General features: G+C 34.9%; 1 protein-coding gene across 1 annotated transcript in view; it reads left to right on the top strand.

Annotated features, from left to right (window-relative positions):
- LOC111055580 (kinesin-like protein unc-104) overlaps positions 1-9,900 on the top strand; it is a gene marked incomplete at its 3' end in the record, with an annotated part of 165,524 nt that extends 155,624 nt beyond the window's left edge. Inside the window, 3 exon segments of the mRNA XM_039419538.1 lie at positions 1,409-1,603; positions 2,505-2,599; positions 9,663-9,900. Coding sequence (XP_039275472.1) covers positions 1,409-1,603; positions 2,505-2,599; positions 9,663-9,900 — 528 coding nt within the window.
- Between the last annotated feature and the right edge of the window lie 1,254 nt (positions 9,901-11,154).

Genomic DNA, 11,154 nt, shown 5'->3' on the forward strand with positions numbered 1-11,154 from the left:
GGTATCGCAGTAAATTTTGTTTGTTTTATTATTGTTGTTCCATATAAAAAAATATCACTGCAGAAATGTCAGACTTGTCAATTGCCAAATTATTCCAACCCAGTCTGTTCCAAGATTTTCGTAGAACGTTCCCAGAAACAGGACTTGAAATAATCGCTGTTGTTTAATAAATAAATAAATAGATTTTATTGTCGTAGACCAATATAGGTAATTGACAAAGTCATAGTAATACAATATTACAAAATAATAGAGTCAAAGCAATAGTTTAGAGTCATAAAGTAGAATAAATTACATCAAGTAGAATTGAAGAACTCTGTCAAACAATAGAAAGGTCTTAAAACCAGCCACTCAAAAAGTAATTTTTTAAAAATAACAATATTTTCACGACATTTCATATCCAATGGCAACTTATTGTACATTCTCAAGCCTAAGCTATCATAGTGTTTCATGCTTATGACAAGACGTTGATATGGAATATCAATGAGGTCTTTTTTCCTGGTGTTATAAGCATGAATATTGGATCTTTTATTCAAGCTATGGAGATTCTTTCTAGTGTGCATGATTACTTGAAATATATAGAGGTTTATGACAGTCAATATTTTGTTTTTTGAAAAGAGGTCGACAGTGATCTAGATACCCTGCACCGGTCAATATTCTAATAGCCTTTTTCTGCAAAAGCAAGACCTTATTGATGTGACAGCTGTTTCCATATACTAAAATTCCGTATGAAATTATGCTTTGGAAAAAAGCAAAATATGAACTTCTGAGGTATTTTTCCGGTACAAGATTCTTCAACTGCCTTAACAGATAGATAACCCTAGATAACCTAGCAGAAACGAAATTTATGTGGGGTTCCCAGGTCAACCTGTGATCAAACATCAAAACGTTTGTTTAGAATCTCCTGAGCCCCCCCGATGTTTATATCCACGAGCCGCCACTGACATTCAACTTGAATCTTAAAGGTGCATACAGATATACGCGCCTCCAACACGCTCCGCCATCGTTCCGTAATCGCTCCACACTCGCTCCGATCATGAACGTTACGGGAAATGTTAGCTCTTCTCGCGTTCCACTCTTGCTCCCCGGTCGATCATCAATCGATCTGCTCGAGTGACGTTCGATTGCGGAGCAGAGCGAAAGTCTGTACGCACCTTTAAGGTACAATCCAACCTACGAATGGGAAAATTAGATAGAAATATTTGTCAGTCAGTGTGGAATGTAAGTAAACATCTGGATAGAAAAGTATTTTGTAAAGTATAAAAGTAATGTTCATTCCATTTTTTTCCAATTATGTGCCATTGTTTCCTAATTGATTGTATGTCAATTGTCATTTCAAACTGTTTTACAAATGCCCTGAATGTTGCATGTCAGTTATATTGTGTAAGATATGTTGTGTTCTGTTGTTTAGGAGGTATGCAACATGGTGGCAAAGGCGAGTACAGGGGGCGGTAGTCCCATTAAGCGTGCCGCCCCGGCAGCCATCACCCCCACCCCTACTTCACCACCCTCCAACGACGTCTACGAGCCCTGGCAGATGAGCGACAGAGAGCGCCAACTCACCACCAAGTGCATCAAACTCATACAGGGCCGCATTCCCACTAAGGTAAATTATTTATTATCATTTTAAAGGTAGAATATTATTTGATCTTTTCAACAAAGCAAATGAGAACATAATACAGTTGAATATCGTCGTGAAAACTAATATTGATACAAATTGTAAATAATGGTATAATGTTACTTTTTGAAAAGATAAATAATTTGAATTGAGCGCATTTGATCTTTTCAACAAAGCAAATGAGAACATAATACAGTTGAATATCGTCGTGAAAACTAATATTGATATAAATTGTAAATAATGGTATAATGTTACTTTTTGAAAAGATAAATAATTTGAATTGAGCACTTAACAAAACATCGAATAATCCAAACAAAACACTGAATAATCAAATAGAGAAATATCGATAGTCGAAAGTTCATTTGTCGAGATATCGTTGATAGTTCTTCATGGCCATTACTATTTCAATATAACAATAGGAACACACTGTTGCCGTTTTCATGCTGATTCTATCAAAAATGCCTAATGTCTCATGTCTAATGTCTTTCTCGCTCTCATGTAATTATTATTTCACAGGCTCTCTTGTTAATGTGAAATCTGGCAGCGCTGTATTCCATAAGAGCAATGCTGCAAACTAAGGCTTGGATTAGAATTTACAAATGAAAATAAATCCAACATGAAATACATGTTGTGAGACATTTTGAAATGAACGGAGTTTCACTTTGAACAAGGAAGGCACCCAGAGATCTAGTCTAATCAAATTATTCACTATGATAAGGAACAGTTTTTTTCTCCCTCAGGAAAATAAAATTGTTGCCCTCGGCTTCGCCTCGGGTTTCAAACTTTTCCCTCAGGGAGAAAAAACAGCACTTTTCACACTAGATATACAAATAACTATTTTGAACAGTTATTTTTTCCTGTGAAGTTGACTGAACTATTTTCATTTCAGGACGTGCCCAAGCTTGGAGATGAGTCACCTGGTGAAGAAATAACCGACATGAGTTCCAGTATGACGTCGAGTATGACGTCCATGACAGGACATGAGTAAGTTAACTCAGTCATTTGTCAGTTACCAGTAATAATACAAGTTATAAGTTACCAGTATTACTCTTGTTGAAAATTCCTTTCAGACATTAACCATGTTTACTGGACATTTTATGTTGCAAATTTCTGGTAGAATTTATAGTTTTCGGCTGTTGCACCTATCGTGGGACATTCTGTATACATATGGTCTTGTTGACCGAGCGAAGTGAGCTCTAAGATTCAAGTCGACGGTTTGGTATTTCTCTTAATGTTTAAATGTTTATGTTTTTATTTTGCGAATTTACGGCGAAACGCGGTAATAAATTTTCATGAAATTTGACAGGTATGTTCCTTTTTAAATTGCGCGTCGACGTATATACAAGGTTTTTGGAAATTTTGCATTTCAAGGATAATATAAAAGGAAAAGTAGCCTCCTTCATACGCCAATATTACCGTAAAAATCAGATTATAGAATTATTCATCATAAATCAGCTGTTTAGTGGACTATAATAATACCCGTTCAAAAACATCGAACATCTTGAAAATGTATCTTTCCATTAATGTTAGTAGACAGTTCACTATAATACTACCCGTTCAAAAACATCGAACATCTTGAAAATTGTATCTTTCCATCAACGTTGTAGACAGTTGCAGCCAGACCTGATAACAGCGCTCACACTCACATTCCGGGACGACACGTCACGGTACGATAAAGGACAGAAAGCTCTATGTTTATTTAGGATTTTTTCTAGACATATTTAATAATTGATAAATTATTTATTAATTTTTGAGAAAACATAACAACAGGTCGATGTAACACACTGAGCGCGAGGTCTACTGTTCACAGAACTACTAGTATTCATTATTTACCAATATCGGGGGACCGAGCTTCGCTCCGGAGTGTAAAAGAATAGAAAATTTGTAACAAAAGATTGAATTTATAGTTTATATTTATTTATTCATTTTCTCAGTCGTACAATTATTTTTACAGTTATATGAGGAGGCACAACAGGCTTATGCCCAAAACTGTCTCTTTTGTCGCTCTCATATAATTATCATTTCACAGGCTCTCTTGTTAATGTGAAATCTGGCAGCGCTGTACTCCATAAGAGCAATGCTACAAACTAAGGCTTGCACAGACTATAGATTAGAATTTACAAATGAAAATAAATCCAACATGAAATACATGTTGTGAGACATTTTGAAAGGAACGGAGTTTCACTTTTAACAAGAAGGCACCCAGAGATCTAGTCTAATCAAATGATTCACGATGATAAGGAACAATTATTTAGATTTTCTACCTGAGGTTAGACTGTTTGAGTCCTCTTGTCTTGCATGCTGTTGCTGTAGGTAAAGGCCAGGAAAGAAAGACTACAAGATTTAGATCAGTAAATGATCATAAAAAAATAATTATAAAAGAGTATTTCTTATCATATATATATATAAAAGCGAAATGGCACTCACTCACTGATTGACTGACTCACTCACTCGCAGAACTAAAAATCTACCGGACCAAAAACGTTCAAATTTGGTAGGTATGTTCAGTTGGCCCTTTAGAGGCCCATTAAAAAGGGATTTAGAAAAATTTCCAAAGATACGCCAAAATCTGCGTTTTTCCAACGTTTTTTTAGCGTTTTCTCAGCTTTATCGAGAACAAATGAACAGAAAATGTTCAGATTCAGTACAGAAGCTCAGCTAGGGTGTAATAATGTTGTGTTAGAAGGAATTTTGCAATAACGTCAAAGATAAGCCCAAAATTAGCGTTTTTCCAGCGTTTTTTTTTTGCTTTTTCTCAGATTTATCGAGAACAAATGAACAGAAAATGTTCAGATTCAGTACAGAAGCTCAGCTAGGGTGTAATAATGTTGTGTCAGAAGGAATTTGAAATAACGTCAAAGATACGCCCAAAATTTGCGTTTTTCGCGCTTTCTCAGCTTTATCGAGAACAAATTTACTACAGAAACTCAGCTAGGGTGTGATAATGTTGTGTTAGAAGGAACTTGAAATAACGCCAAAGATACGCCCAAAATTAGCGGTTTTTGTGTTTTCTCAGTTCTTTTATCAAGTAATAGACATAAAATGTTCAAATTTAGTACAGAAGCTAAGCTAGGGTGTAATAATGTTGTGTCAGAAGGAATTTGAAATAACGTCAAAGATACGCCCAAAATTTGCGTTTTTCGCGCTTTCTCAGCTTTATCGAGAACAAATTTACTACAGAAACTCAGCTAGGGTGTAATAATGTTGTATTAGAAGGAACTTGAAATAACGCCAAAGATACGCCCAAAATTAGCGGTTTTTGTGTTTTCTCAGTTCTTTTATCAAGTAATAGACATAAAATGTTCAAATTTCGTACAGAGGTTTAGCTAGGGTCTAAAAATTTTGTGATGAGGTGACTTTAATATTTCATCAAAGATAGGCCCCAAATTAGCGTTTTTCCAACGTTTTTCTCAGTTTTTCTAATAATGATGGAAATATATTTAAAAAAAATCAGTACACAGGTTTAGCTGAGGTGGAAGAATTTTCTTCGCCAAAGATACGCCAATATAGTAACAGGTGTTTTTACCAGCGTTCTTGGCGAGCGGAGCGAGCCCGCTGATCTCATTTTCGGACGATCCAGTCGGGGGTCCAGGCTAGACGGATATGGCGAGCGAAGCGAGCCTGACGGCTAGTGAAAATATATACTTTGAATAAAATAATCACTTTTTCTAATCGTATATAAGGCTACTATAGGTATTTGAAAATGGCTTTCATAAGTTGAAACACGTTATGCACCAATAAAATATAAGGTTTAAATGGGTACTGGATGATATTGTTATTTTTTTTTTAATCAAATAAGTTGATACCTCTTCTATTTTTATAAAAATATCGGGGCACCGAGCTTCGCTCGTTATTTATTCATTGATAAACAGAACACAATTCTTTAAAATGATTGGGAAAGGACTAACAGGCACAGCCCAAAACTGTTTCTTCTCCGAATTTTGATTTATAAAGTATAAATAGTCCAAAAAGTAGGTTATGTTCCATACACTTGAATTCAGGTCCAATTTTCAGTCCAAACATTTGAAAACAGAAAAGCTCTAATATAGATTGTTTGCAAACCAAATTGAATAACAAAATATAACACTCACTAATCACTTGAAACTGTAAAATAATCATTAATTTTGAAAATTTATTCATTCATTTATTGTATAAAATACTATAATCATAATAAAATTATGACATTGGAGGAAAACTGGCTGAGCCTGTACTATTTCTCTCCAAGAATTTTGATAAAATGTTAATGTTGTCCAAAAGATAAGGTTACATAATCACACACTGCTTCGTTACTTGATTCTCGGTCCAGGAAAGATGATTTTGAATTTTGAAGGTTGATTTTATACTCTAAATGAATCACAGAATGTATCACAATAAATTAAAAACTTTAGAAATATGCACTTATTTAAAAATTTTTAATACAAAATCAAGAACCTACTCACTATTTTGATATACCAAAAATACATAAAATTATGGTATACTCTAATTTAGAATGATATACCATGTCATGTCAACAAATCAGATTATTTTGATCAATTCTATTAACATTTCTAGATAATATTTCTCGTGAGATAAGCTGATTGATTCAACAGCTGAACATAATTCTGTCTCTCTCCTCCCACACAGGCACTACTCGCATCTTCTGTTATCATCGACAGACGACGAATTTATCATCTGTTTTTCCAAGGATGAATAATTATTATCCTTTTCATGTCCTTCAGCGAGTTTTCCCAGGGATGAGACCTAGTGCAATCGAATTTTTATATCATAAACCTACTATGTTCCAAATTTCGTGAAAATCGTTAGAGCCGTTTTTGAGATCCGTTGGACATAAATATATAACCATATAAATATATACAGAAATTGCTCGCTTAATATAATAGGATAAGTTGAGAGTTGAGCTCTCAGTTAAATAGTTACAATGTGTGATATTGCAGTGTGTGAAAGTGAGACATTCAATCATTTTATTCAACCACACCTCTGTGGTATTTGTTCGGCAGAAAGCTCAATTATTTGTCAAATTATTTCATTCAGACTGTAAGCTTTTCAACTTTCCAAATGAATGGATGTAACATTATTTTTCCTCCACGTACTATCTAAAGTACTTACTTTACTCCCTGAAACATAATACTAAAGTGTCACTTTTTCGCTCTCGGTAGTAAAAAACAGAAAAACTCCCTAGGGAGGAAAAGTGACTCCATTTAAATAACATGGGAAGCATCTCTATTTTAAAAACTTACATTTGAAATAGGTTAAAAGGTCTAAGCTCAGATGAGGAAGCATATAGAGTAGTCAGTCATTGAGCCAACTAAATTCAATACCTCAACCAGATTTGATCAACATATGAAATATATGTTTGTATGCTAAAATTATTACAAACTTCATATCACTATACTAAAAAATGTATAAATATTTTTTTATATTCCATGCTATTCAAAATACCAGCCAACGAATATTCCTCATTAACTAATCAAATTTGAAACGGGAACTTCATCATAGCTGTAGTTGTGGCGGCCATTGTTGTTACAACTTTTGCCGACAGATAGCGCTGTCGGCGGAGAACTGTGATTACAAGCCAGCTGTTTCTGTTTACTTTTAAGATTATGTTGTAACACATTGTTTGGTCACGTACGTTTTTAAAAATTATTTTATTTGCAGTTTTTATAAAAATGTAGGTGGAGGAAAAATGTTGTGTATATCACGAGTGAAAAATGTTTTTTCTCCCTCAGGAAAATTGTTGCCCTCGGCTTCGCCTCGGGTTTCAAACTTTTCCCTCAGGGAGAAAAAACAGCACTTTTCACTCTAGATATACAAATAACTATTTTGAACAGTTATTTTTTCCTGTGAAGTTGACTGAACTATTTTCATTTCAGGACGTGCCCAAGCTTGGAGATGAGTCACCTGGGGAAGAAATAACCGACATGAGTTCTAGTATGACGTCGAGTATGACGTCCATGACAGGACATGAGTAAGTTAACTCAGTCATTGTCAGTTACCAGTAATAATATAAGTCATGAGCTACCAGTATTACTCTTGCTGAAAATTTATTTCAGACATTAACCATGTTTACTGGACATTTTATGTTGCAAATTTCTGTAGAATTAATGGTTTTTGGCTGTTACATCTATCGTGGGACATTCTGTATACATATGGTCTTGTTGACCGAGCGAAGTGAGCTCTAAGATTCAAGTCGACGGTTTGGCATTTCTCTTAATGTTTAAATGTTTATATGTTTTTATGTTGCGCATTTTCGGCGAAACGCGGTAATAATTTTCATGAAATTTGACAGGTATGTTCCTTTTTAAATTGCGCGTCGACGTATATACAAGGTTTTTGGAAATTTTGCATTTCAAGGATAATATAAAAGGAAAAAGTAGCTCCTTCATACGCCATTATTACCGTAAAAATCAGATTATAGAATTATTCATCATAAATCAGCTGTTTAGTTGACTATAATAATACCCGTTCAAAAACATCGAACATCTTGAAAATGTATCTTCCATTAATGTTAGTAGACAGTTGACTATAATACTACCCGTTCAAAAACATCGAACATCTTGAAAATTGTATCTTTCCATCAACGTTGTAGACAGTTGCAGCCAGACCTGATAACAGCGCTCACACTCACATTCCGGGACGACACGTCACGGTACGATATAGGACAGAAAGCTCTATGTTTATTTAGGATTTTTTCTAGACATATTTAATAATTGATAAATTATTTATTAATTTTTGAGAAAACATAACAACAGGTCGATGTAACTCACTGAGCGCGAGGTCTACTGTTCACAGAACTACTAGTATTCATTATTTACCAATATCGGGGGACCGAGATTCGCTCCGGAGTGTAAAAGCTTAGAAAATTTGTAACAAAAGATTGAATTTACAGTTTACATTTATTTATTTATTTTCTCAGTCGTACAATTATTTTTACAGTTATATGAGGAGGCACAACAGGCTTATGCCCAAAACTGTCCCTTTTCAAATTTATAATAAAGTCCAAATCAAAATCTAGGTTAAGCTAATATCACTCATCAAAATAACAATTTATTTACACTTTGAAAACAAACACATCATCAATTACAAATAGATATACTATGAATTCGATTAAGAATGATATACTATGTTTGTTACAATATTTGTTAAATATACTATTATATACTATTTTGTTCAAACTTTATATTATCAAAAAACACCTTATTAAAACTATTTTAGGCAAACCTCGTCTTTATCCAACGAAATATTTATTCAATGAGTTCAAAGTGTTATCAGTCCGTCAATTATATATTAAAAACCTTATAATTTTCATTAGAAATAATAAATATATTTTTCTATTCCGTGAATCAAACCTCAATTTACGACCTTCCAGAAATAGGTTTGAAAATATAAGAATGGATCTTAATGTTCGCCGGAGACAATACTTTTACCTAGCTAATAAATTAATCAATAAAATTGCTAATTTTTATTAGCAACTCTCACCTGCGCACAGGATTTTCCTTGCAGGTGATTGGCTTCTTTTATTTTTGCTGAAAGTTTTGTTTTTTTGTATATCTGTTGTTGAAGAACCAATAAAGAATTTGATTGATTTTTGACTATGTACTATTCTACACTAAAAGCATCTAGTTACTATTTTGAACTTTCTGAAGTAAACATGTTTTCTAAAAAAGAGAAATAAACAAAAAATAAGTTTTTCTTGCTGGATTATTCTTCTCGTGAGATCAGCTGAGGAATAACCCACACATGCACTCGCTCACTCACTTCCATTACGGTATCGACAGACGACAAAAATTTCCAGCTGTTTTTCCAAGGACGTATTTATCCTTTTAATGTCCTTCAGCGAGTTATCCCAGGGTTGAGACCTAGTGCAATCGAATTTTCATATCATGAACCTACTCTGTTCCAAATTTCGTAATCATCGTTAGAGCCGTTTTCGAGATCCGGTCACATACAGATATATAAACATCTAAACATATAAACAGAAATTGCTCGTTTAATAGTATAGGATAGGATGAAACATTTAGTGACGTAATGTGTTTGTGTTTGGTTGCAGCCTGATCTCACCAGACCGACTGCCGCCGCGATCGGCACTGAGCGAGGCGGTGAATGGGGTCGTCGGTGACTCCAGCTGTGTGAGTCAGCTGACGAATGGCAGTGCATCAGCTGACGAGGCGCCACTCATCCTGTACGTGCCCGAAGTGGAGGAGATTCGCATCAGTCCCGTCATCGCGCGCAAGGGCTTCCTCAACATTCTTGAGCAGAAGACTAACGGCTGGAAGAAGCGATGGGTGGTCAGTAGTTATAACTAACAATTCATTCAAAGTTTGAAAGTTTTGTATCCAATTATGGTGTTGTGTATCAAGTTGAGATGACACTGTATCATACAATTTTGATACTGTATCATGTGTGGTGATCATAGAGAAAAGATAGTATAAGAAGATATCCCATGGTTTGTAGAATTCATTCAAAGTTTGGAAGCCCTGTATCAAATTATGGTGTTGTTTATCAAGTTGAGATGACTCTGTATCATACAATTTTGATACCGTATCATGTTTGGCGACATAGAGAAAAGATAGTATAAGAAGATATCCCATGGTTTGTAGAATTCATTCAAAGTTTGGAAGCCCTGTATCAAATTATGGTGTTGTTTATAAAGTTGAGATGATACTGTATCGTGTGTGGTGATACTACTGTAACATATGTGGTGATACTGTATCATTTTGTGTTGATACTGTATCATTTTCTGGTGACAGCATAGAGAAAAGCTAGCATAAGAAGATATCCCATGGTATAGGGCGTTTATGCTCCAAATTTCACTGTTAACTCAAGCCGATAATCCCAGTAGTTATTTTTCGTGGAGCTATGTGACGCTGGTAGTCGAAATTAAATTTTGTTCTTTACAAATCAGTCTATTAGGGATTGCTATTGGGACACTGGGATATAAACAAGCTTTTTAAACTTGTCCGTGTTTGAGCCTCTTTTTCTAGTGGTTTGGCAACGAATTTAATACTTTTTCCTACAGTTACCTTGAAAAGTGACCAGTGATTACAGAATGTAAAGAATCACTTTTCCGCTCTAGTGCGCAAAGTATTACTTTGCGTACTCTTAAAGCTGCGTACAGATATACGCGCCTCCAACCCACACCGCGCACGCTCCGCCCTCGTTCTGCCCTCGTTCCGCCATCGCACCGCAATCGCTCCGCCCCCACTCTTCACTCGCACCGATCATGAACGTTACGGGAGATGTTAGCTCTTCTCGCGTTCCACTCTTGCTCCCCGGTCGATCATCAATCGCTTTGCTCGAGTGACGTTCGGTTGCGGAGCAGAGCGAAAGTCTGTAAGCACATTTATACTTTGCGTATTATCTTGCAGCCATCCCAATCAGCTGTTGACATTTTTGGCGTGTATTTTAAATGTGAATTTGTTCTATCTATTTTTTCTGATTCTCAAATAAATAAAATGAGAGCTCATAAATTATACATTTTGATTATTATTATATATCTATATATCTAAGTATAATATATATATATACTATTAATTAAAAAT

This window comes from Nilaparvata lugens, chromosome 1 (assembly GCF_014356525.2).
Source record: "Nilaparvata lugens isolate BPH chromosome 1, ASM1435652v1, whole genome shotgun sequence".
Classification (NCBI taxonomy): Eukaryota; Metazoa; Arthropoda; class Insecta; order Hemiptera; family Delphacidae; genus Nilaparvata; species Nilaparvata lugens.